This window comes from Nothoprocta perdicaria, unplaced genomic scaffold, assembly GCF_003342845.1.
Source record: "Nothoprocta perdicaria isolate Ctin4 unplaced genomic scaffold, notPer1 scaffold_108, whole genome shotgun sequence".
NCBI lineage: Eukaryota > Metazoa > Chordata > Aves > Tinamiformes > Tinamidae > Nothoprocta > Nothoprocta perdicaria.
In genome coordinates this window covers 2,307,929-2,335,621 of record NW_020454183.1, presented here as the reverse complement: position 1 = coordinate 2,335,621, position 27,693 = coordinate 2,307,929, and the positions used below count along the sequence as shown (strand labels likewise).

Here is a 27,693-nt window from a genome sequence, read left to right as displayed (position 1 = left end):
AGCATTTATGCACAGCAGTTTTGCACTAAGTGCTTTTGATTTATCTTTATGGACTTGAAAGTAATTACAAATTCTGAGACAGGGAAATTATCTTCCCATATGAACATAATTGTCAACTTAGTATATTGTCTTCTATTCCATTCCAGCATGTACTTGTGCTTCTGCTTGACTATTTGAAGACTATGAGTCTCTTAAAACTAATAAACACAAAAGTGGAGATAGGAAATGCAGCCTCTCCTGAGAGAAACCCTGTTAATACAGCCTGTGTGATCCAGCCAGCAGAGTGCATTTCACTGGGGAATCACTTACTGAAGTGCTTCTCATAGTAGCAGCTACTTTAATGCTGTTAATTTTGAAAGTCCCTGAACAAAACCAAAGCTCTTCAGAAGGGATGTTCTGAGTTACAGGAGCTGCAAACCTGCAAGCTGGAACCAAGCAGAGAGCTTTTTTCCAAGCCACTTCTTCCCAAATTCACCGTGCTGCTTTGCCTGTGCAGCTTCTCTTTGTATAAAGTGAATGCTCTGATTCATCAGACAAGGGGAGCTAGGACAGACATATAAAGCCAAGAGCTGCAGAGGTTTAGACTGGAGGCCAAATGACAAGACTATTTTTTCCACAAATTTGTAGCTGTCATTTGATTTCTTTGAGGGTATCAGAAAAAAAAGAGTTTCAGCAAGCTATGGAAGCACCAGGTGCCCATGCAAGATCTGGCTCAGGATATTAAATGGATATTTTCTGCATCTGACTGTAAGCTTGAAGACCAAATGCACTGCATGGGAAGCAGCAAGCTCCCAGGCAGGGCACACTGTGGTCCTCAGAGCTAACGTAATTTCCCAGGAAAGGTCAAGCTGTGATGCACAGGGGTGAAACTACTATGGTTTCCCCAGGCAAACTCAATGTTTAAATAGGTCTTCAGTCAGGGTGGTCTGCATTTTTAGCTATGGTAAGTCACGTAATTAGTAAGTTAGGGAAAAAAGCACAGATTCATTTCTTTGATGGGATATGTAGCTATAGTTGAATTCTCATCGCTGAAGAACCGGGGATATCTCATCAAATATAACCTAATTTTAAGTGCTTTATCAATACAGTACCTGCGGGCATGTCTGAGCGAGGAGTTCATTGAAGGGAGAAGAAAAACAAGTGGGTAAAGCATAAAAGTTTTGTTCGTCCCCTCAAACTAGTGTCTGCCTCCTGATGAGAAGGGCTGCGGGATGGCCCTGGCCGGAGCAGCAGCAGAAAGCACCAGCTGGGTTAACCCCATGCCCGGGGCAAAGCTCTCAGCATGCTCTTGCTCCCAGGTTGGAAGCTCATGTGGTAATTTGCTTTGCAGTAACGTGTCCATATTGTAGAAAAGGAACTGGTGACATTTCATTTGGCCATTGCATTTCAGTCTACTGACTGAAAGGTGCTTAAGAGGTACCAAGGTTTATGACCACTAATAAAATGGTGAGTTGGTTAGGCTGGCACCCCTGCACCTCTCTCAGCAACCTGCACAGTCAGAAGTGAGTTTGCATGGCACTTGCTGCCTTTTGCACCGATGGGTTTTCACCCTTTGCCAGCCCTCAGCTGATCTCCTGCACCCCCAGATCGGCACCAGCAGTGTCCATGGCACACCGCACCTGGCCAAAGTGCTGCTGGCATCTGACGGCTTCTTTGAAATGGAAACCAGGGAAGAATCAAATGTTTTTTTTCTGAAAAACTGTGCTGGGATGGTGGCAGTGTGGCCATTCCTTGCCTCCTGTGCAGAGCAGCCGTGCAGCACTCGGGAGAGCAGCAGTTTTGTGGCTCACGGCAGCGCGCTCCGTGCTGCGGACGGGCTGCTTTGCACAGCTGGGCTCCTCCTGGCCCTGCAGCGCGGCCCTCTTTGCCAAGGCACTTGCTAGGTCTGCGCTGCAGGCCTGCATTCAAGTGCTCTGCCGAACCCAAATGCTGCCATTTAGATGCAAATGTTTTCTTTTCCTGCTGTTGCTGGAATGAATGAGCCTCATGTGATGCAGAGCCCACCGGTGACTGTCAGAGAGTGGGGGAATTCTGTACCCAAAAACTAATCGAGTGGTTTGCAGCACTGATAAAGGCAAAATTGAAAAAAATGATTTGTAACTCTGAAAATAATTGGATTAATTGAATAGTCATGCAAAACCAAAGATTCCTTTAGTAATGAGGAGCCAAACAGAAACACAATTATAACGGAAGAGGCAGGGGAAAGAACTGACTGGCAGTCACACTACCAGCTATGGTTCCGAAAGGTACTTGAACAGTACATGGAAAGACACACTGAGAAAAGAGGGATTGTGATGAGCCATGTCACAAACCCAGATGGCAGCTGTATTTTTCCTCTGAGTCCAGAACTGTGGGATCTGATTCCAGCTGCGCAGCCTGTGGGTAATTCCTCTTTTGTGTTTAGCATGGGATGTTTTCTGCCCTGTGCTACCATCGTCACCACTCTGTTCTTGTACATGACAGTAAAAGAAAGGCCACAATTGCTAAGCGGGCTACAAATGGGACTTTGGTCTAAGGGAGTAGCAATATCTCCCAAATTTGCAGGAGACCCCAACCATCGAGACTCCACTTCCTCTAATTAAACATCCCCAAAGAACCAGGGTAAATAGCGTGATAGATTTCAGCTGCTCTTACCCCACCATCTCCTATATCTGTGAATATAGATTTCTTTCTGTGCTTGGGACATGGCAGAAAAAGGGCATAGCTGGTTGGCATTGGAGGCAAATCCACATTAATGTCATGTCCAGGGTGCTGTAGCCACTGCCACAACGGAGGACGGGTAGTCCAGACATCCCGTGGCCTCCGGGCTCCCTCTGAGTCAGAAACATCTGCCGGCAAAACCATCTGCAGCAGCTAAATGCCCTGTGGTGTATGTCAGGTGCCCAGCCAAATGCAGCTGTTTGGGGCCTGAGTTGAGGATGTCCCTGGTAGGGATGCGCAGCAAGATCTGATTTCAAGCATCGCCAGGGCTGGGCAGTGGCTGCATTTAAAGTTTAGCATCTCAGCCTTTATGTATTGTTTTGGTATGGCCATTTGCATGAATTGGGGCGCTTTTCCTGTATGTGTCATTGGAGACATTGAATGGAGAAGGAAAACTTATATTTCCTATAGGAAAAAATATATATTTTCCTGTAGGAAAAAAAGCTGTTTTGCGGGGAAGGTTAATTTTTCCCAAACCATTATATATGCTGTGATATTCTATGTAATGCAGTGACATGGGAAGCAAGAAGAAATCATGGAGGAGGAAAGGGGCCACTGGCAAAGCACACGCCTACTAAGCTGTGCTACTGGGAATGTCAGTCCCTGTGCCTTTGTTCAGCTTCCCCATGCAATTTATGTAAGTAACATTCCCATGTTCACTTTAGTAAGGCATAAAATGACTATACTTCTGTGATTAGCCTCGCGCCACCTATAGCCTTGTTCTGCTTCCCATAAGGCTGCTACGCTATAAAATGTGTCTCTCTCCTCCCACTGCTATAAGACTGTTTTATCTTAGCCAAAGCCACAGATTCAGCTCCATTAAACATAATGGCATCAGATTGACATGAATGCGCTTTTTAGTTATTTCAGGAAGCGCTATTGCCTTTGAGCAGGGAACCCTCTCCCTAAAAGCCTCTGTGCTGCACGTTGTGCCGATGGATGGGCCCGTTAGCTGCTACCTGCCGTGTAGCTACATTTGGGGGTTGGGAAGGGGACCTGGAAATTGCTGTTCCCTTTTCAGCCTGCCAGTTCCCACCCCAGCTCCAGAGCTCTGCAGCAGAACTTAAATTTTCCTCCAGAGTTTCAGAAGAAGATCTAGAATCTTGGTAAAATTAGGTGGAACAGGGCTGTCTTTCGAGCATCACTAGCCTCTATTTGAGCAGTTCAATCTCTGTGCAGAGAAAGCAATAAAAAGCTGCCTGGTGGCATGTTGTGAGGGTTAGAGGGGTTGCAGAACAGCCGGGCACTGGAGGTGCCAGGGGAGCAAGGCGCCAGGTTGGGGGGTCGGCTCCATCCACCCCGCGGACGGGTTTGCTCTGCCCAGGCTCTCCCTGGCACCAGCACGGAGGGCTGCACCTCTGCTAACTCCTCGGAGCCATTTCCAGAGGTCTGGAAAAGATGGAGGTCTGGAAACGGCTTCAGTGCAGCTGGCCCCAAAGCCCTGGCACAGACTGGCAGTGCCGGCCTTGCCCTGCGCTCCAGCGTTGCCTGCGGGTCACTTTCCTTTGGATGGTCGGTTATTGGGATACTTCTGCCTGTGCACTGGGTGCCCCTGCGGTTTCCTTGCAGCGCAGGGGAATGTGGGGGCTGCTGCTTGTTTTTCCATCGTTTTACTCTGCGTGGTTCAGGTCCCTCCTGACAGACTGCATGAGACGCGCAGGGAACATTTCCAACCCACTCATCTGACTGCGAGGAGCTGGAGGTGGGAGGCTCTGAGCGGGGCTTCGGAGCTGCTCTATGGAACCGGGAACAGGTGACAGAAGCTGCAGCCTTTGCTGCCGTCCTTCCTGAGCTCCAGATAAATCAATAGGAGTAAGGTATTGCCAAGTGCCACAGAGCCTCAGAGTGCCTTTGACATTTGCTTTGATTTCAGTTTTTCATTTTTAAAGAAAAACTAGTGTATTTTCATTAGATCTCTTGGGTAAATTTAGAGCGTAACGTGCACCACTTGTGCTGGGAGCTGTAGACTTAGTAGAATAAGATAAATTAGTAGGGTATTAATTAGCAATGCACCCTGTTTCTCTCACTTGTGGATGTGGTTTCTGGCTGTGGCTTTGTATGAGAAACCAGATTAAATGCAAGTTAAGAAGCTGCTGGAGTTTGTGATCAGAAGTTCTGGGGGAAGAATCTGAGAAGCAAGCAGCAGCACAAAGGCAGCCCTGGGGCTGCAGCAGCCACAAAACTGTATGTTATGCAGCATGGGTGCCACTGGCAGGGAGAAAACATTCCCTGGAATTTCCTGTCCTCGAGGGATAAAAGGAAGAGTCTGTAGATGAAAACCCAAACAGAGGGTCAATGTGAGGGGCTGCAGGCAGGATCTCGCCTGAGCAAGGCCTGGAACTGGCTCCCTGTGCATCTCATTTGTGCCACGGCACAGGGCCCTTTGTGCTGAAGATGTGCCTTTAATCACGTGCTGTGGGAAATGCCCACAGCCCAGAGCTAGGGCAGGAGGGGATGCTCTGGAGAATACACTGAATTATGTGTTTGCTGTGCGCTTGCCTGGGACTGCAGCAACCAGCTTTCTGGACACAAGTGGCCCCTGTCACTTTTTGGAGCTCATTGGAGTATGTTGTTTGCTTGGTAGCTCTTTCATTTTGATACCCAAAATATCAAAGTTACAGAGTTGCTTGATTCTACGTTTCCTGAGGAGGGAGGCTGCAGCCTGGCTGCATCGGACGCAGCACGGACGTTCCTGTGGCTGCCAGCGCGGGAAAAGGGACCGCAGCTCTGCTCTGAACTGACCCTGTCACAACATAGAGGAGCTCCTGTTTCACTGCCTGTGAGGAGAAAGGACCAGAGCACTTCACCCTCTCCTCATAACCCTGCACAGTGGGAGCTGGTATTATTTTTCCTCCTTTCTTTTGTGTAAGCACAATGGTCTAGTATGAAACCAGGCCACTGGGGCCACAGCAGCACTTTGTTGCCTCCTGCCTCATGAGTTGCCTTCTGCACCTCGAAATACAGCTCGCAATCCAAGGACGTCCTGAGGCTTCCCTCGCAGGCCTGGGGACCGCAGAGGTCTCACTCAGACATTGCCCGAACCCGCTGCTTGTGGAATAGCGTGCAAGAAATCCAAGCAAGTAAATTAATGAGCTTTGTTTAACAGACTGCCCCAGGTGGATTCCTGCAGCAATTTACACATTAGGTATATAGCACTAAGGAAGTAGAAGTTCATGTTATCTCTTTATCAGGGATAAAATGGCAGGAGATTTGTAACAAAGAGGAAGTATGACTTGGTAATTAGATAGGAAATGAATAACTGAACTAAAAGCAGAGTTCAGATGATCTGAAATAGGCTTTAAAGAGGATTTTTCTATTAAGTCTAATTTTAAAAATAGCTGCTCAATAACATAGTCTTCAAGCTGCATGAAATGCTTCTGGTCCCATGCACCTAGGCCTAGCAAAACAATATACATGAATGTAATGAACATCTACTTTTTAAGTGAGGAAACTTCAAATATTTGTATTAGTGCTGCTTCTGGAGTTTCTTGTAAGCCCTTAGCGCTAGCCACAACTTGGAGACAGAGCTTACTCTCATCCCTGGCTTAGGGCTGCTTTCAGCATGTTTAATTATCCTAATGGCTAAACCCAGCTCTGGTTCTAGGTGTTGTCGTCATGCTCTGACAGTGGTGCTTTATTTTCACTTATCCTGTGTAGGGAAAGGACTTGAGAGCCTCTCCGCAGTGCCTGATGTACTCTGGAGGTGGCAGAAAATACAACTGGCAAACAGGGCACAGTTCCAAGCAGGATCTGTGTTTATAGACTAAAGATGATGCTAACCTGGCACTTTCTGTGGTCTCAGAGTTAGGGCTTGTGATAATCATTTGCAACAACCCGCATGGGAGTTGGTAGCAGGAGACCTCATCTCCTCTTTTCTCATGTTTCTCATGTTCTCACCTCTTCCTCATGTTTGGCAATGCAGCACAAGTAGGAGTGAAATCCAGGCCGTGTGTTCTGCGTGCACAGGAACCTTGAGTTACCAAACCAGTGAGTCTGTTCAGCAGTGATGCATGGAGAAAGAAAGAAGCCTTCCTGGTCCGTCTGCTCGCTTGGCCACTCGCTTTTTTGGTGTGTGTAACCCTGCCTTTCAGCTGCCCAAAGGGAAGAGCAGAGTTCCTCGGGGCGCCCGTGTGCCCGGGGGTGCCTGGGCGCCGGGGGGCTGTTGCTGTTGGCCGCACACAGGCGTGTGGTGTCAGCAGGACAGCTCGCCCCGCACCTGCAGCCTGGCGCCTCCTTTGCCTCTTTAGCACCTCTGTCACCGGAGGAGAAATAAAACTGTTCGCAGACTCAAGACATTTTAGCACTAGTTAAAGTTACAGCTTTCTGCAGAAATATTATCTTCCTCCAAGGAGTCTGGTAGCAGAGCCAGGCAGAGAAATCATATCCCTGATATATTTGTTTTTGTCATTTAGGGCAAGTCAGAATCCTGCCTGCCCGACACTCCTTTTTTATTTGGGGTAAACTGTCTTTCCAAGATTCCCTCCCTAGGTAAGTGATGGAAAAGAAGCCAAGTTTGCTTTATTTGCTGTTACATATCTCCTCCAGACCACCACTTTTTTCTTTTGGAAACTCCTTGTCTGGAGTAGGTGACAGAAAGCGGCTCCTTCCTCAGCCGGGCTCCGCGCTGCCGTAAAGCTCCGCTCCGGCCGCTCGCTTCCGCACTCGGGCTGCTGCTGCCCTGGCTCTGGATGTGCTTTTCTTAGCGCCTCATCTGTGCTTTGCAAGGTCACCACCTTGCTCCTGGAGTAGTCAGGAATCAGCACTGCAGTCACCACTGCTGATTTTATTACATCCTGAGGATATTGAGCGCTTTCCTTGGAAATCCCAGCCCCTGCATTACGGTGATCCAGTAGTACCTCAGCTCTGTTTTATAAAGGAAAGTATGTTCTCATGCACAGAAAAGCTTGAACATAAGGCTGTGGTGCCCTCCATGGGGTCACAAAGCCGGAGGCAGAGAGACCATTAAAATGGGTTTTTAAAAGTCACAGAAAAGAATCATGATTCTCATTTTGTTTTTTACAGCCTGGCTGTGGGATTTTCCATCGGCAGCGCTGCGAACGTTACACCCGAGCCCTGCAGCCCACAGTTGTTAGTGGCTGGGCTGTCGGCAGCCTCCACAGGCAAGTCATGAGGAGGAGGAGGGAACAGCAAGCTCTGGGGAGCTTGCCCGAGCACAGGGAGCCGGGCTCCACAGACTGGCAGGAGGGAAGGTACCCCATGCTCCGATGCTGCCCCTGGGGGCAAACCCCCAAATGGGGGCTGTGCTGCCCCTGGCCAGACCCCTTGGCTGCTGGGCACGGGACGCTGGTGCCTTCTGCATGCTGCAGTTTGCATCTGCTTGCTGCCCAGAGCAGCCGTTGCACCAGTCTCCCAAGGCTGGTTCAGTAACTAAATTATTTTACTCCAGATTCAGGCCAGATACCTCACTTAGCAATAATCAGGTCTCCTATTTTACCTCACGAGTCTGGGCTCGTCACCAAGACTGACTGCCACCTTTCACAGCGGAGTATAGAACAAGCTGACGAGAGAACTGCAGATACTGACCTATTCAGAGCAAGAAAAATAGGTGAAATGATAGTTTTCTTGGAACTGCTATTTCGGGATGCCTTGTGGCCTTTTCATTTGACAAGTTTAATAAGAAAGCTTATGTTGTACAGGAAATCTGGTTATTCTCCATGAATGGACTTCTCAATTGTTAATCTCATTTGTGCCAGAGACTGAAATCTGGCTACCATGATTGTTTCAGCCCTTTGATCTAATATTCATAATCATATCCGTAATTACATAGGCCAATCACTTTTTAACTGGCAGTAGGATCTGGTGCATCTCATTGGGGGAGTAAATCCACCTCCTCGAGAGGCTCCTGCTTCTAGTTTGTCTTGTGTGGTGTTGAACAATTTCCACACTTCCAATGAAATCCATGCAAGCCAGTGCTACCATTCACTCTACGCATTTATCATTTCTGTACGATTTATTTTGCACCACTTATCTGGTTGTGACATTACCAATAATCTTTGTAAACTTAGTCATGAGGTCCAAGACAAATCAGCTACCAATTACCTTGGGGAAACATGGAGTGCAGTTAGTTAATTAAAACATATGCAGTCTCCTTACAAAGCAATGAATCATGTTAGATTCCACACCAAAAAAATCTTTATTTTAAAAAGAGCATTATTAGTAGTTGGGTATCAAATATCAGTGAAAAGGACTGTGGCTATAGAGGCTACAGATATTTTGACTAAAGAACACACAGACTCCTAAGAATTCTAGCTAATTATCATAATTATGTACAATAACATTTCCAGTTCTTTTCTGCCTGGGTATTATTTGTACTAGTTTGTTTTGGTGTCTACTAGACATTTGTAGTCACTGTCGATACAAAGGCCATAAATCCAGATCCACAGAGGAGTACAGAGGGAAATGTCAAGTGGAGATTCAGATATTCACTAAAATCTTCAAAAATGACAGTTTCTTGTCAACTACTGGAAATCATGACCTTGAAATAGGTGTGTGTCAGGCATAATAAGAAAGGCAAACAATATCTGATTATGAAGTAGCTGTAACAAAGAGATAGCTGAATATTATTTGTCACTCATATGGTAGAGAAAAGAGTCCATCTCCACACCAAGTCCCCCTTTCAAAGTTGAGTGGAGATGGAAATCAGAAGCAATTGGAGAGGGATCTTGTCTATCTTCTAGGGAAACGGCAATAGTTGTCATTTAGTTGCTAGAATACTAACTTTAAAGTACTTCTAATTCACAAAGTAGTTCTTCCTAGTCCAATGAAGCTTCAAAGCTTATATTGCCCAGAAGAATGGAGTATGAAGCAGGTTGACAGTGTTGATAAGCAACAAATATAAAATCCCGTAGATTCCTCTTGACTCTTGCTCCTCAACCCTCTCCCTCCATCCAAGTCTGCCCAGCTCTTCTCCCTGGTGGAGCCATTTCCCACCAGGCCAAGAATGTGATTAACAGCAAGTGCCCCAAGATTTGGCTCGTTATCCTTTTAAACATCTTTAGGATATAGATTTCCCATATTCTGTTTATAAGACTCATCTCTACTTTTTTTCTGGCAATAAAATTATACCCTTCTTTCCATCATTCCTTCATCCGTCCTTCCTAGTTAGATATCACCTCTCCCTTCTTTGTGGCTTTACTTTTCAAGTATTTACAAACTATTATTCTGCCTTTTCCAAGCCCCTGCCACACAGATACCCAGATATCCTCAGACACCGCTTAGATATTTCTCCTGATCTACTTCTCTTACTGGCTTTTGTGATGTTGATGAGGATGATGATGAGGATATTTTCTCCTTGTTGATTTGTGTTATCACATCTCCTGTCATTGCTCAGTCTCTCTCACTTTAATCATGAAGCAAGGACAGTCCAAAGCTGACACATGTTTTATAAGGGTCTCAGTTTTCTGTGCAACGGTGACTTTTCTATTCAGGGAGAGAGTTTACCTGGATTGTATGACTGCTGCAGAGGTCTGCACTGCCCATAAGAGCACACCAAGCAATCAGTGAGTAATGATGAGGGAATACATGATGCACTGGAGGAAAGTCTGCCCTTCACGAGGACAGACACACAAAATCTCTGCTGGCGAGTGCTATTTGAGAATCACTGGAAATAGAATGAGAGCCTAAAACTTTTAAAACATTTAATTAACTTCAGTTCTAGGCCCCCTCTCCCTGCCCACCCCTGCCTATGAAACTCTCACCTGTGTCTGCCTGTGCTGGACCAATATTGTCAGCTTGTCCTGGCACCCTTTCTTACAATGCATGACTTGTTCTTAATGCTGTTTTTCTACCATAATATAGTGCTGATCTAATTTGGAAAGTCTAGGCAGTGTTTTCCACTGCTTCCCTAGCAATGCAGAGCCTGCTCATTGCTACCGTCTTACCCACTACTTGCCTGCCATGAGCCCCTTCGCAAATTCCACCCCTGGGCTTTCCATCGCACTGTTATCTTTTGCACACATATGCACACATTAAGAGTATCTGTATGAAATGAGTCATTAATCTTCTAATCAAGTATTTGGATTTTTTTTGTCAGATATCTCTTTTGTATGCCAAGTATAAAATGTTGTTGTCTTTCAACCCCATCTGGTGAGAGCAGAAGACTAATCTTACCGGCAGACCCTGTCCCTGATACTTCCAGATCTTGTTTTTATTCTCCATAGCATAAAACAAAAAATGTATTTGGAGTCAATTAAGGCTGTTGTGACAGACTGGATTTGGGAGAGATGTAGAGAGACATGGTACTTATTTTACTTTTGGCCCTAAGCTGAGTTTGGAGCCAGACCTTCAGGAAATTCAACAGAAGCAACTTAATTAAATCTGACATTCAAAACCAGACAGTTTTCAAAATGGCAAATGCTTTTCCACTCTAAATCCTTCCTCACCAGGCTGGTGATACATGGTAAGCACCGTGTTATCTCTAAAACTAATCTTGGGGAAACAGAGGTGGACAGAGCTCGTACAAAGACAGATACTGATAAAAATACAGTTGGTGAAGGAAAGACATTAATTTTCCAAAATAAATTATACTCTTAGATCCAATGATAGATTCAGTCCTGTGTAATTACTTTCAATGCTGCAACACTTTGTGTTTACTGGAGCATCTAGCGTATGAGGAGAGACTGAGTGAGTTGGGCCTATTTAGCCTGGAGAAGGGAAGGTTGAGAAGGCATCTTATCAACATATACAAATACTCAAGGGGAGAATGTAGCGAGGAAGGGGCCAAACTCTTCTCAGTGGTGGCCAGCGACAGGACAAGGGGCAATGGGTACCAGCTGAAACACAGGCCGTTCCATCTCTATGTGAGGAAGAACTTTCCATGAGGTGTCTGCAGCTCTGGTGGCTCTGTGACCCTGTTGTATTTCACCTGCCATGTGTCTGGGCCAGGCCACTGTGGGGATGTGAGACCTCCCAGCTGCAGAAGCTCCCTTTTGGTGTTGAGAGAGATGGATGGAGCGGGACCACAGCCTGGAGACCTTCGCATCTTGGTGTTGATTCACATGTAGCTTATGTCAGTAAAGGGTGAAAGAGTTCACAGAAAAGAGGCTGGTTTGAAATTAATGTACATTTCCAGTGTGGAGATAACAAATCCCGTGGCCCATTGCAGCCGGTTGTGCCTGTAGCACCAGGAGCAGCCGCCGGGAGTCACAGGCTCCAATGACACTGGGCCCGTCAGCCTGGGCCCTCTTGCTGGTTGCTCCACATCTACTGCTGACACGTTACCAGCCCCATTTAGCTCCCTCTGCACACTGAGAAACTGCTGCAAGAAGTGAAGTTGCTGCTACCCCTGGCTTGTATAATTTCATATATCTCTGTCTTAAGCCCTTCTCTTTGCTAGGGGAAAAATACACCAATCCTGCCAAATGATCACAGCACAAACCTATGTTCCTTGGGCTGATGTGGTGTAATCCTTTTGGACGTGAAGAACTACGGACATCAGCCTGCTGCAAAGGCTCTACAAGTGCTTCATGTTCCCATTCAACAAGCATTAACACAACAGGTAATTCTACCTGTTTCAAACAAGGCTAAGAATAAATTGCATGGCTTTCAAAGAAAAATATAATGAAAGGAAAGGGTGATACAAAATGCCAGAATATGACCCCATACTTTGATGTTAATGAAAAGCAGTGAAGATAAAAATCCTGGAGTGTATCATCCTGATAGATATAATATATAAGTAATACAGTGCGAAGGAAACTGAAGTGGAAAGCTGTATTTACAGGACAAAATATAGACAATTACACTCATTACAAACCTGATTCTGAAGTTGTTTGCCAAGGCTTCCTTTAAATGGAATCTGCATCTGACAAAGGCTTTTCAACAGGCTTCTGTGTAAAGGGTAGTGCAGCCTCAGAGCCACAGCACCCGTGTCTGATCCCTCTGTTCCTCATGAGCTTTTCCAGAGGGAACTGTGGCACCTCCACATAGTCTGCATTAATCATCCTGCCCATTATTAGAACAGGGCAAATGAAGCAATACCCAAAGCAAACAGCAATTCATGCACTTTGCATCACTCACTGTATAAAGCAGGACCACATTCATTTCACTGAGATCAGTGTCTTCCCCGGTCACTTTGGATGGGGAAGGCGCTCTGTGCTGCTTCTATAGGAAACACTAACATTTCCAGGGTTTTTAGCTGCTGTGTTGGCAGTTTTCCGTCAATAAGACTATCCTTTCTGTGAGTGAGCAAAGTAGAACTAGGGGGAAAAACCAAAAACAAAAAACACTTGCCCAGTAGCTGAAAAAAATTACCTGTAGAAACCACTGCTTGCGGGGATGACTGATCTGACTAACTCAACAGACTCCATTTGCATTATTAAGAGTAAACATAATTACATAGGTGTATCAAACATAGCTTCAGAGAGCACTGCAATTAGAGACTGATTGAGCAGCCCGTGCGTCGTGAAACCGAAGCCGCAGTTATTCAATAGAGGATGTGAGCAGGGTGAGGGGCCAGCGCTGTACTGGATTACAGTGGTGCAGGAAATGGCACACAGGAGTGATTGTATTTTAGCCAGCAGATTAATGCAGACCTGGTGCTTCAGTGAGGAGCAATTAAAACGAACATATTTTCAGCTTAATTACAGTGGCAAGGTGGTGAAATCACTGACCCATAGATACAAGAGGCGTGACGATTATTCTGCTTCCCTTTGGGATGTCTCAGGCAGAGGCTCCCCTTCCCCTGACACCAATTCCTCCATCCTCTCCTCTTCCTGCTGCTCATTAATTCCCTGGGGCCTTCAGTCCACTTGGGCTCCTCATCATGAGATTCCGCCTTTCTTCCCGTCTGCTTCAAAGAGCTTTGGGACTGTCCCCAAGTGCTCTCTGACTTGAAGCCTCTTCTCAAAACTACTGTTTTTAATGAACCCTTCTCTGGTGTCTCTGCACAATAAGCTCTGCCCTCCCTTCTGCAACCATGCAGGCCAGGAGGATAGAGGCCCTGTGAGCACCTACACTCAATGCCTTGCACAAATGTTACAGAGCAGCAGCACTTACAGCAGTAGAGAAGTAATTGCAACAACTCTGCCCTTTGGGGGAAAAACACCATGCGCATCATTAGTGGTTAATAACTAAACGGAGCACGCGGACTTGGCAAACAGCTGCCGCTCTCGAAGAATTTCGTGCAGCCTGAGTAGTCAGCACAATTTTAGAAAGCATTCATATGTGTCTTTACAAATACTGCTTTCTGGGAAGTGAGGGAAAAGAAGATTTCATTTTTTCCCCTCTTTCCATGGAAATTATTTCACTGTCCCTGTTCATCAGCATAACTGGATTGTGCAAAGTGGCTCTGGAACAAACTCAATTTGTGTGAATGTTGATGTAATTAATGAAGAAATATTCAGTTTGTTAAGACCGTCCTAGCCTGACGGTGTTATCAGGGATTGATTGACTCGGCGGCGCGTGGGGCACTGGCACCTTTGCGACCTCAGCAACAGGCCTGGTGGGGAGCTCTGCGCTCCCTCTAATTCACTTCCATTCAGGTTTCATCAGTTCACTTTTCTCCTTCCCCCAGATTTAGTAATTTCCTCTGCCAGTAGTCCTCTGTATTACCTTTATGAAACTACCAAAAACCCTAAAAACCATAGATTGGCCAATATGTTAGAATTATGAACAAATCACCTGATCATTACATTTGCCTGCCATGCCAAAAGGTCACCAACAGCAACATAGTTCTTTGCTTGCTGCTGAAGTTCAAAAGCAGCTTTTCTTACAGAAATACAAGAGCTAATGATCACAGAATACCTGGTATTCTAGTGCCAGTGACTGTTTACAAAATGTGTAGCATGACATTTTATTTTGGCACTCACTCTTGGTTGGATTTAGGATCCCACTTTGACCTTACACTGCTTTAACTCCCTGGAACTCTTTGGGGCAGATTTTGCCACTGCTTTTGGGAAGGCATTTGCCACCAGAGTCATCGGGGTAGTGCTGGTATCACTGACACCGAGTGAGAGCAATTTCACTGCTGCTGTTTGATGATGGGAGTGAGACAATCTCCTTCACCTACTTGCCTTCTGCAATACTGGGAGGTTTAACTTCTTTAGGGAAGTATATTTTGAGGTTATCAAATGAGACCATATAGAAACAAAGTATATTTCAACCATTATTTTAATATAATGTTAGTCTGCTGTATTCTAAAAACAGGTATGAACAAGCTTCCAAGGTGCTTTCCTGCTGCACTGGAAGATGCCAGAGGATTTTACTCCCACTATTTTCTAAACCATTAATTTGCTTTGGATGTTAGATTTCTCCTGGTCAAGTTTTAAGTCATTCCTGCTCCAAGAAGTTTGGGTTCTGGTCATACTCAGACTCGACAACATCAACAGATAACAATGGGAGCTGTTTTGTGGAACAGGTATCAAAGATAACATGATGCAGATGGGCTTTCCTAATTCAAAGTACTTCACAAAAATATACTTAAAAATATCAACTGCAATATGGAAATATGAACTGCAAATGGGAAGGGACCAATATTTTACATATGGCATCCTAGTTTCCCTCCTAGAACAGAAAGGGCAAATTAAAAATACGGCAACTTGCAAGCAAGTGCCAGGCAATTAATCCAGTACCTGAGAGCAAACATTTGCTCTAATGTTCGCCTGTGCTCTTGAGAATTAGTAAGCTAAAAATGCTGCATATTTCTTTATGAGTCTTGTTGAGTCATGGATAATTCTTCCTTTTATTCTGATCCATCTCTCAAATATACTCATGTGTCTTTCCTATGTACTGTGTACTATTGGGATGATGTGTAGCCTTCTCAGTTTAGAAATTGTTCTGCTTTACCCGGTTCCACTCGGCATGAAGTGAGGGCTGCCCTTCAAATAAACCTCTAACGTGCTCGGTTGCCTTTTCAGCTACAGGAACCAAACTAACTTTGCCCAGCTTTAAACATATTGTTGATCTGGAAAAATCCACCAAGTAGTCACGTCTTCCTGGAGCTGGTCGGGAATGTCCGGTTAGACATTTTGGCTTGGAAGTTAAACTTTTTAAAGAGATGAGACTGTTGAAAAGGATTATTTCAATTAATTTCTTTCCTCAAGAAAAACCTGGGGAAAATATTAATGTTATCAATTCATTCTAGTTGGCTTTTTTAAAGGAAAAGTGTTCTATTAATGCCTTTCTATTCCTAAATTTTATTAAACTTATGCTTTTTAAAGAATCAAAAATAAGGATAAAATGAAATATAATTCTTCATAATTTTTCTAAACTCTCATTCAATTTACCTAATTTATTTTTATCATTCATTTGATTAGAAACAAGAAATAATCTAAATCCTCTCATATTTCCAAAACTTGTAATAACGCAACCTGGAAATTTAAATCTTTAATGTGGTCCTTAGACATCAAAAGAGGTTTTCTCTGACTAAGAAATATTGTGCATTTTGAAACAGATCTACCAATCCTTAATGTAGAGGGAGTTTGGGCTGGTAGCAACACCTTAACTGAAAAGAATGGGGCAGGTTAAGGCAGACTGTCAGCCATCTCATAGCCAAAAAGCTTTTTTGAGTTATAAATGAAAGACTGTCAAATGGAAGTTCATGGTGAATGTAGAAATCTTTTTTTTTTTTTTTTTTTTTTTTTATAGAATATTTCAACCTTAAACTTCTAAGGTGATTATTGCAAAACTTAAGGGTATATAGCTTTATTATCTGCATTTAAAGAATGCTTCCAGTAATGTTTCTCTTATTCTAAAAACTTTAGAAATCAAAGTTTCAAAGGGAGTCTATGTGGAATGCTGTCGAGACATTTAATTTTTAATCTATTTATATATTTCTTTAATGTGCTTGTTCTTGAGAAGTAAAATGTCAGAACAGAGAACCAAGCATAAGGATGCTTACAAATATGAAAAAAAAGGGCCAACTCAAGTTGTGTGAATGGAGGGCTTTGTATTCAAGAACCTGGACTTCACCCACACTGTTCCTAGCAATGCAGAGAAAATGGGATTTGCTGCTTCTTTGGGAGGTCAGACTTTAAGGATTTCTCCTATATTTTAAGGAGACTTTCCAATGCAGTGCAATCTATCCACTCCAGCACAGCAGGTTAACAGGCTCGCTAGAGCCCTTGGGACCATTAATGGAAATATTGGGAAACACATTCATCAATGTTTTGGAAGGATAAGTGTGAAGCTCCCCTCGTCTTTGCACACTGAACCAGGGTCACATTAAAATTTAATAAACCAAGTTCCTTATTCACAGAAGTGAATTCTAGTGAAAATATGAAGGAAAACACAGCATCAGAGCGAACATCCTACTGATGGCTCTAAAATGAAGGGCCGTTTCACGAGTGCTCTGATCTTTGCCCTGAGAACTGTTGTAGATGTAAATACACTCTACCTGCTGGACATTCCCCCAGGGATCAGGTGGAAGCGGGATACAGCTATTTTTAGACCATACTTTCATCTTGCTGAAAACCTTCCCGCTGCTAGTGTAGGCCACCAAACTCCCCAAGACCAAGACCACCTCCCCAGACAGTCATGCAGAACCTTTTCATGGAGTTTTCACCCCAAAGAAGGGGAAGAGTGTGAAAATCCACAGATTCCGCTCGCACCGCACGCAGCTCCAGGCCCGGGGCCGAGCGTGCCGGGAGCCATCCCTCTACCCACAAGAGGGATTCGGCCCTGACTCGGTGGCAGCAGCCCCACGAGGGGACAGAAGTGACCCCTGCGCTTCACTTGTAGGGTTGTGCTGCACCCAAGCGAAGGTGCCGCGCTGGCCTCCGTGAGGAACGAGCACAGCCTCGAGCTGCACCCGCGCTTCCAGCAGCCTCAGCTTCTGCCTGCACGTAGGGCTGCCGCAGCGGGAAGTGCTCCCTGGGTCTGTCTGCAGGGAGATGTTCGCGGGAGACGCCCGCAGTGCTCATGAACAGCTACCTGATGGGGAAGGGGGCATCAGCTCTAGGGAAACAAAACGGAGCAAAGCAACGTTTTAACTTCAAATACAAGTCACACGGGATATTTGCCACTCTTCCACACCAAAATGAGCTTTGGGGGGAAGAGCTGCCGGGTTTTAGTTCACATAGTTGATTCCTGTTTATCTTGTTGGAGCATTGAAACGCAGGGGATCGATATGTGGTGCAAAGGAGACGAAGTGTTTGGGTTTCCTGCCAGGGCAAACGCAAGCTTTATCATGCAGCGCCTCTGGGAGGTAGCCTGAACTGGCAGGATTAACACACGTTTATTTTTCCGGGGATTCAGAACTTTCAGTGCAATTAATAGAACAGCGACCCCGCAGTGGCTGACTGCGAGCTCCCGCAGGTATCGCCAGCGGGTCGCGGCGATGCGCGCAGCGCAGAGCAAGTGCGAAGAGGGCGGGCGAGCCGCGGGTCGCAGCAGCAGCGGGGCGGAGCGCGGCGCCCAGTAACGGCCGCCAACGGCCGCCAACGGCCGCGCCGCGGCGCTCGCGCGCTCGTGCGGCCCTCGCCGCGCGCCGTAGTGACGCCGCCGCGGCCGCGGCCCGTTCCGCAGCGCCGGGGCGGCACTTCCGGCGGCGGCGGCGGCGCGGGGCCATGGTGGGTGAGCGGGCGGCGCGGGCGGGGGTCGGGGCCGCCGCTCCGGCCATGGCGGCGGCGGCGGCGGCGGCGGCGGCAGCGGCATCATCGAGGGGGAATTGCTGCTGCCGCCGGCTCCGGCCTCCTGCTGCCGCCGCCGGCCGGCGTTTTGCAGCGTCACCGCGCGCGGGCAGCCGGCCCTTGGGCGGCCGCAGCGCAGCCGTTAACGGCCGCGTGGGCCCGGCGGGACGGGGCGGCGCGGGCGGGGACGGGTCTGCGGGGGGAGAAGCCGCCCGGGCCCGCGGCGGGGAGAGTGCCCGAGACTCGGGGAGCTGCGGGCCCGGCGGCAGCGCTGACCTCGCTGTCCCCCTGCCCTAGGGCCAGAGCCAGAGCGGAGGACACGGGCCTGGCGGCGGCAAGAAGGATGACAAGGTAAATAACGCGAAAATCGAAAATCCTAGCTGCAGGTGGCCTCCAGAAGCTGCTGCTGGGCGGTTAGGTTTTTGTTATTATTTCTTGTGATCTGAGCTGCACATATAATCTTGTTATTTTTTGAAGTGCCTTTCTTCCAGATACATATTGGAGAAAATAGATTGCTGTTTAAAATAAAGACATAAAGGGGAAGTATTTGACAGTAGTAATTTATTTAACAAAATAAAACTATAAATTTGTCTGGATTAGAAAAGGTTGGGTATCTTCAAAGTGTCACTCAAATAACTGGTTTTGTTACGAAAGCGACGCTGTGTTTGCACCTACGTGAGGTTCCACATGTTGTGGATCTGTAGAAGCCCCTTCGTTCTCCTTGGGAGAGCGCGGTATGGAGCTCTGTGCCGCAGACTAGAGAACTGAGTGCAGGTTACATACGGACTGGATCTCCCCACTTTGGGGGCTTTTTAGTGTTTTCCTCATCATCAGGTCCAGTTTCCATGCGTGGTTTTTGTGTGTGTGTGTGTGTTTGTTTCAGGTTTGCTTCAGGTTCCAGCCTTCTGTGTTCTTTATTCATCGGAATATTCATCAGAATTTCTTTATTCATCAGAATAAAGAAATCTTAATTAGAAAGAGGGGTGTAGAACAAACAGGAGAATTTTTTTAAGAACCTTTTTTTTTTGGACATTTCACTATATATCACAAAGGAAACAAAACTTGCTTTTGTTGTGTAGACATTCAGTGTATGTTTAGCTTTCTGTTAGTCTTAGTGTCTGACACCTGTGTGTGATTGATTATTTTGTTAGTGCCCTGATTTTATTTTTATGGCATTTTCCTTATCTCGTTATGGAATCCTTTTGAAAGGATAAGAAGAAAAAATATGAACCTCCAGTTCCAACCCGTGTGGGGAAAAAGAAGAAGAAGACGAAGGGCCCGGACGCGGCGAGCAAACTGCCCCTGGGTGAGTGCGGGGACGCGGCCCTGGCGAGCGGCAGCACCCGCCTGCCCGTGGGGCCCAGGCCTCCCCTCATTCGGCCCTTCAGCCAAATGTAGCCTTAAAACATACAAAAAACGGTTTTTATCGTTTGAGATGCATTTCATACATATGGGTTCCCATATAAGGGAGATGGAAGCTGAGATGAGAAAACTAGGGGAAAGCTTGTTTAAACAAAATGCTTTGGTGAAGAATTAGTGGGATATGTAAAATAGGGACCAGTCATTTCACTGACCTGTATAATCAATAATTTCTTATATCCTGAGCTATCAGTTTGCAATAAGCATTTGCCTGATGAATTATTAGACTTTCTCTGGAAATGGGGTTGCATCAGACACAATGATGTCCGATTCTGATCAGTAGATATCTCGGGCTTAGATTTTGCCCCTGCTGCCTTTGGGTTTTTCTGCCTGCTGGTGCTGGCGGAGGCTGGTGGAGCCCCCCTGGGCACCTGTGGCTCTGTGCAGGAAATATCGGGGGGCCACATTGCTACGGGGCAGGCTTCAGGTTCCAGCTGAAGAGCTCCTGCTTTGCAGCAGCCTTGGCGACCCTGTCACCCTTCCCCTTGTGGGGGCACCAACTGGCTCACGGAAAACCCTAGGGATTCCCGGCTCTGCCAGGGATCAGCTACCGCGCGCCAAGGCCTCTTCCCACAAAAGAGACCAGCAGTGCATGGGGTTTCCGCCCAACGTGCAGAGAGATCTGTGTTTAATTAGCATTTTAAAATTGATGTAGGAAAAATAAAATACATTTAAAACTCACATTTAAATAACCAGCTCTTTGGAATCTACTACTACTAAAGCTTCTTTTCTTTTGCGGCTTGTATAGAAATTGCAGTTGTTCAGGAAAGTTAAAAGTTTCCTTGTTTTGTTTTTGGTAAGGAATTAATAGTTGGACCGTGTCAAGCTCTCTAAAATACTGAAATTCTGTTTTGATTATAGTGACTCCTCATACACAGTGCAGACTCAAATTGTTAAAATTAGAGAGAATTAAAGATTACTTGTTAATGGAGGAAGAATTTATCAGAAATCAAGAACAAATGAAACCTTTGGAAGAAAAACAAGAGGTGAGTTTTGAGAGAATTGTTACTTCTAGTACTAAAACAGGTGCTGTAGCATAAATCACTTGATACAAAAGTAATGGGCCTAATGCCATGAATGTGTGTGCCAGTTTGAACATGTTAGGCTTATGGTGGTTAGTCATTAAGTCTCAGTTACTGTACAGAAAACAGGATCTTTTTTCCTAATGCGTTGGTGTGTTTAGTTAAGCACAGATTACTTGAGACAGGCAGCAGTGGCCGCCTTTGCTTTTCAGTGGTCTGTCAAAGTGGAGCTTTGTGTCTATAAACATAAAAAAATAGTTTTTTTTATTAACAGCCTGTGCTTTTGCTGCTGCCCTAAAGCTTAAAACAGCAGTAGCAAAAGCCCTTCCTGTGCTTTCAGAATTCTTTTTAACTGTGTTGTATTTAGAGAGAATTTCTGAATTCTTTCTTCTTTTTTTCCTTCCTTTCCTAACAGGAAGAGCGCTCCAAGGTGGATGACTTGAGGGGAACCCCGATGTCCGTGGGAACGCTGGAGGAGATCATCGACGACAACCACGCCATCGTGTCTACGTCGGTGGGCTCGGAGCACTACGTGAGCATCCTGTCGTTCGTGGACAAGGATCTGCTGGAGCCAGGCTGCTCTGTTTTGCTAAATCACAAGGTGAGTCGTCATTACAGAGTAAGATGAGAAAATGAAGTGCAAGTTCTTGGATTGTTTTTGGCTGGCCTTTATTCTGGGAATCTCAGGAGCACAGGCCCTGAGGATTAATGCTGCGTGTTTAATGAATCTGTGCAACTGGGCTTAGGCTGGAGGATTTATTAGAAATGCTGCTTGCAGGTGTCTCTGACCGCTCTTGATGCTTGAATTAGGTTCATGCGGTGATAGGCGTCCTCATGGATGACACAGACCCGTTAGTTACTGTGATGAAAGTTGAGAAGGCGCCTCAAGAAACGTACGCTGACATCGGTGGCCTTGACAACCAGATCCAGGAAATCAAGGTATTCACGTGTGCCAACTCACAGTTAAACTATCCCCGTAGCTATAGCACTGAGAACTTAAATGAGTACCAGCAGCACCCTGCTGCTGTGCGTGTCGTTTCTAGACACACTCGGGGATTGAAACAGCTCTCCTCAGCGAGTAGGGCACCCCTTCAGAGACCTAGAAACCTTTCACAGAGGCTGCAGAGCACTGACTTTATAAAAGTCCTGCGGTAACATGCTGTTGTGCAATGTATGGCATGTTGTGGAGTTATTGACTTGCCAGGTGAGAAACTCTAAGGGACAGAGTTTTGTCTTGAGTGTCATTCAGGGTAGGACACTCTGGAGGGAGGTGGGTGTGGGGTGGTGGTTTGGTTTTGTTGTTGTTCTTTCCAGTAGGGTTCAGGTGGAACCCTGGGATAAGTAGACCTTTTGAAGTGATTTAGGTTGGGCTTCAAAAATCACAAATACTCTTAAGATGTTGATCTATAGTATCAGGTACTCATAATGGAAAGTGATATGAAAGAAGGGCTTTTTTCTTTTTTTTTTTCTCTCTTTTTGTGGTGTCCTCAGTTTGAGTTAGTATGGTGCATCCAGATTAGAAGGGGGAAATACTCGCACACTGCTTCTCTTTCCTTTTTCAAGTGGAAACAAGTACAGGACAGGACACCTGTTAATAATAAGCTTTTTTGGAACATGAAGGCTTTTTTTTTTTTTTTTTTAATCCCCGTGTTTCTCAAGGTTTGTCTTGAAATTAGGTTCTTTTTGCCTTAATTGCTTGTAACACAGTTTTCAAGAAAGAACCTTGCAGCTGCTGAGGGCAGTTTATAGAAATCCCATTTCCTTTGTTTCCCGGCACTGCAGGAGTCTGTGGAGCTTCCCCTCACCCATCCTGAATACTACGAAGAGATGGGCATAAAGCCGCCCAAAGGAGTCATCCTCTACGGCCCCCCTGGCACAGGTATCACACGAACAGCACCGTCTGGGCGGAGCTGGCACTGCTGAACTGACTGACCCTTGACACTGTCGGGAATCTTTTTCTGGACACGTTTTTGCTGCAGGCTAACTGCATTATTTCTTTGCGATTGAAAACAGGAAAGACGTTGCTAGCCAAGGCAGTGGCAAACCAGACGTCGGCGACCTTCCTGCGCGTTGTGGGCTCGGAGCTCATACAGAAGTACCTGGGCGACGGCCCCAAGCTGGTGCGCGAGCTGTTCCGCGTGGCGGAGGAGCACGCGCCCTCCATCGTCTTCATCGACGAGATTGACGCCATCGGAACCAAGAGGTGCGGGGGCAGCCGAGCTGCTGCTGTCGTGGGCGTCGTGTCGTGTCGCGGCTGCGGGACGGGGTGACCACTGCTTGTGTCACGCTTGTCACGTTGCTTTGGAAAATCACTAGGCTCAAATCAAACGATGGTTTTACTAAGCGTAGGTCAAGTCCCACCAAGTGTGTATTGCTAGACACTGGCATCATTAGCATTCAGTTTGGAAGCAGCATGCAAAAGATAAGGATGTTCAAAGTGCTTTTAAGCCTTTAGAAAAAAACAAAAAAACCATCTTTAGCACAAAAGAAAAGCATATTTGTGCATACTGCAGCTTGGCCAGGACTAGTGAAGATGTAGTGTAAAGACAGTGTCTGCTCCATAAATTATAGTGTACGTAGTAGGGATTGGACTGAGGGTGAAGTGCATAATATGGGAGAATTCTTCTTAAATTCTTCTTAAATGCCAATTCAAGCTTAAAAGAGTATGTGAGTCTCTGGGTGCAGATTATATAGTCATTTCATTTGGTAAATATCAGACTAAGCCACAAAGAAATGCAGCCACTGCTACCTAGAGTTAAGGTGCAGAGCAAAACCAGGATCCATGTTGGTAAGGACAAGGGATTTATTTATTGAAATGCAGATACTTTATTTTTTGAAGTGGGTGCATTCTTAAGAATTCTTAAGAATTAGTTTGTTGTTGGTAATTAGCTTTGTTAGAAAATATTTGTGCAAGGGAACTGGGAATGATTTTAGAATACATCATAAACATGGAAAAGGGACAAATTTCTTTCATGCACTTATCATTACTTTCCCTAGCAAAACAAATTTGTTGTCTTTTTACTTATCTGTTGTCATAATCAGGTTCTGAAAACCTATATTGGGAAAAACTACAAGTTTTGTTTTCTATAGGTGCACATAAAAACTCCCCTATATAACATAGGTGCTTTAAAAAAAATGGATAATTTTACGTGCTTGTGGTAGTATCTGTGTTCTTAGTAAGTGTGTTCTTAAATCTGCATTCCTTCTTTTCTGATTATATTGCTTTTTCTCCAAGGTACGACTCAAATTCAGGTGGTGAGAGGGAGATCCAGCGTACGATGCTGGAGCTGTTGAACCAGCTCGATGGGTTTGACTCTCGGGGGGACGTTAAGGTCATTATGGCCACGAACAGAATAGAAACACTGGATCCAGCTTTAATCAGGCCAGGTAAGATTTCCACTGGCTACATTTATCACATTGCTTTTATTCTAAAAGGGCATGTCACAATTTATCAAAAAATGTGCTGCTGAAAAGAATGCATGTAATTGATTCATATCTATGTACTGTCTCCTCTGCCTCGGTGTTTCTTAAGAGGGCATCTGTTAAATCGCAGCCCTTTCACAAGCCTCTAAATGATATAGAAGTGCAAGCAGGAAAAAAAACACTATAGGGCAAGTGAGATGATTCTTCTGTAAAAGAATAATTCAAATATTCTTCCTTTGTATTCAGATGGCTAAATACCTAGCTCTCTGTTAGGTAACTATGAAGGTTAACTGTATAGAAGAGGAGCAGCATTTCAGTAACGCAGGGCAGGGCTGTTTCACTTTAACAGAGGAGCACTGGGGTCTAAACCATCAAAGCGAAGTCTTCAGAAGGAGCTTAAGCACTCAAGGACTTTGAAACATTGCTGCTGGTCCTTGTGAAGATTAGGTTCTGATGCAACCAGACCAGTTCCCTTACCCACCTCACAATGCCCCTCTTGCAAAGGAGGAGAAGGGAGTGGGGGATAAGTAATGTCTTATTTATTTACAAACATAAAAAAAATATAATATACAAATAGTATATATTATTTACATTATATGTATATATAATAAATACAAAATACCAAGCTCATGGCTATGTATGGACATGGGTCCCTTTGAACAGACAGGGTAGTATTTTCAAGTGGTCCCTAAGAGACCTACCACCACAGCCAACCTACATGATGGAGTTTGCAAAAACAGAATCTCTCAAGTAGAAGAGACCTCAAAGAAATAGGCTAAGCTTCCCCTTACTGTCTTCAAGTAAATCCCTTTTTAGTGATTTTTTACATTTACTTTACCTCAGTGATCAAGGTGATTACATGTAAAGATACCTCTGTCTTATTATTTTAATAAGGTAATAGAGCAAAGATCATCTGAGATAACCATGGTAAGTGCTGCTGGAGCAAATAATCTTCCTCTGCTGTACCAAAACTGGGACAGGCTAGGATGATCTGAAATAATTTTGAAGGAACCTTCATCCACATACTCCCATAGTTAAGTTACTGCTTGAGCAGCTCGCCAGGCTAGTTTACCAGTGTGCCACATTCATCTATAATTACTGAGCCCTTTCAGAGAAGTTACTGTAGAAGCAGAGATGGTTATGAATGACTTGGAGATGGAAACAACCCTAAAAAGAGTGGTTGTTAATTTGGAACCACGGAGGCAGGAACGCTGCATGTCCCTACTAACCAAAAGGAAACATAGTGGGAACTTTCAGTGGGAACTTTTACACAAAACACTTCTTCAGTTGAGTTTAACTGCACTACATAGAATAAAAAAGACTATTTTCAGAGAGGAAGGATTTTTTGTATGGCTACAAAGATGCATTCCAAATATTAAACTCGGTGTTTGATCTAAACCTAATCTCAGAGCACAATGATTTTTTTACAAGAAAGTAAAAGTAAAATGTAAGTACCTGAATATTCTGCTGGGTTATGACAAATTGTTTTCTAGTTAAATGAGATTGAAAGTTGTAGCTTTTTGTGCTTCTTTGATGCAGTTCCTTTACCTGCAGTTCTACAGAGCAGCAACAGCAAAACTGTGTTTGAGCCATAATAACTTCAGGTTAGTTACAGGCAGAATTGACTGTGATGTCACTTCTTGCTCTAGAAGGTTGATTGTGGTGTGCAGAAACGGCTGTCAACCCAAACTTGAAATGTACTTGCTCTGTTTCCAATTGCTGCAAGCAAAAAAAATAAGCCTGCAAACTTTTCTCTGGCACAGGACGTATTGATAGGAAAATAGAGTTCCCTCTCCCCGACGAAAAGACCAAGAAACGCATCTTCCAGATCCACACAAGCAGAATGACCTTAGCAGACGATGTCACTTTGGATGAGCTGATTATGGCAAAAGATGATCTCTCTGGGGCAGATATTAAGGTCTGTATATCACCACTGCTTACCCTTCAAAACACAAATTAATTCCCTTTTTTCTATCTGCTAAATATTTTTTTGACTCTCTTCCTGTGGTTACATCACTGAGGGTCATCACTTTAAAACATTGCTTTAAAACATCTCTTAGGCAAATGCCAGATCTGCTTCTCTCAAATGCTAATTCTGTTGACAGAAGTGGTGCCACCTGAATATGAAATGTAAGGAGTAGAATATTTATGCAAGAGATCATGTTAAATCACTATTCAAGGAACTGCAGGAGATTAAGCATTTTAGAAACAATGTTGTGAGCAGAAATAAGATGAATTTGTAGCTGGAGTAGTTTCAGATACCCAGCGTCTACTTTTGAAAGTAGACAGACTTTGCTACGATTGTGGCATGAGTTAATTTACCAAATTAAATTGATCACCTGCTTGCAAAAGTGTGGGAGCCTCCTGCAATCTGCTCCTTAGTCAAGTGTTATCTTAAGGCTGCCTTTCTTTTGTCATGGAAGCATCACATTCCCTTCAAAAGGCCATAAGCATCCAGCTTTATAGAGGCTATTTTATATACTTCTGTGCTACTGAACAACATCAAACATGAGAATTGTTATGCTGCCCACAATCTTCACTTCTGTTACTAGAGAATTAGTTCAGGTGCTGTGAGAAGGCCCCTGCTTTGGGCTGTGGGCTAGAGGCTGCACTCAGCCAGTTGTGTAGCTTGTGCTTTCCCTTTTGCAGGCCATTTGCACAGAAGCTGGACTGATGGCTTTGAGGGAGCGACGCATGAAAGTAACAAATGAAGATTTCAAGAAATCTAAAGAGAACGTTCTCTATAAGAAGCAGGAGGGAACCCCAGAGGGGCTCTATCTTTAAGCCAGCTCTACCTGCCTGTGGGGTGGCAGCAGTGCTAGGCTGGTTTGCAGACAGCCTCACGTGCACAACCAAGCTGTCTCGCTAATCCTGTTCTTGAAATACTAAAATCCTGGGGGGTTGTGTTTTTCAGTTACTGCAACTGCTTCATTTCCCAATAAAATATTTGTTTGAACTGAATTGTATTGTAGTGTTGGGAAAGAGTGGTTACTTACATGGATTGTTTTTCCTGTTGCTGCAGGCTTCCAGGGTAAGTAGTGACATGGCTGACGGGGCTTTCCTTGGTGATCCAAACCCACTTCCTACCAAAGCGGCTGCCCCTCTGCAACTGCTGGGGCACTGGCTGATCTGCTTGTCCGAGAGTTTGAGCGCTCGAGTCTCAACCCTGGAGATGCTAAACCTAGTCTTGCATATTTCAGCACCTCCTGCCTTTCAAAATAAACGCATAACATAACACATACTGTTAAGTTGCTGCTACATTTCTTATTCCCCTAGGGCCTTGCCTGTAAAGAAATAAAATTCTTGAGTAAAAGCTCCTGTCAAATGGTCATGCATTGACTATTCTGCCTTTTCTGGTGAAAACAGAGAGAAAACCACCCTCTACTTCCCTCAAGACAGTTACCTATATTTGGAAAAAAGGGAATAATTAATTACAACAACTTGTTTAAAAATACACTGCTTATAGAGATGTTATCTATAAAACTTCACTTTGAATTCTCTCTCAGACCTGTTAAGAAACAAAAATAATTCAAATTTCAGCCAAA

The 27,693-nt window shown here is 45.0% G+C and overlaps 1 protein-coding gene across 1 annotated transcript; it reads left to right on the top strand.

Annotated features, from left to right (window-relative positions):
• Positions 1-18,582: 18,582 nt before the first annotated feature.
• On the top strand, positions 18,583-27,350 carry PSMC1 (proteasome 26S subunit, ATPase 1). The gene is made up of 10 exons (XM_026046420.1): positions 18,583-18,635; positions 19,494-19,590; positions 20,565-20,689; positions 21,141-21,326; positions 21,536-21,664; positions 22,508-22,604; positions 22,739-22,928; positions 23,961-24,112; positions 25,912-26,066; positions 26,798-27,350. The coding sequence occupies exons 3-10, from the start codon at positions 20,630-20,632 to the stop codon at positions 26,930-26,932; spliced, it is 1,104 nt and encodes a 367-aa protein (XP_025902205.1). The 5' UTR covers positions 18,583-18,635; positions 19,494-19,590; positions 20,565-20,629; the 3' UTR covers positions 26,933-27,350.
• Positions 27,351-27,693: the final 343 nt, after the last annotated feature.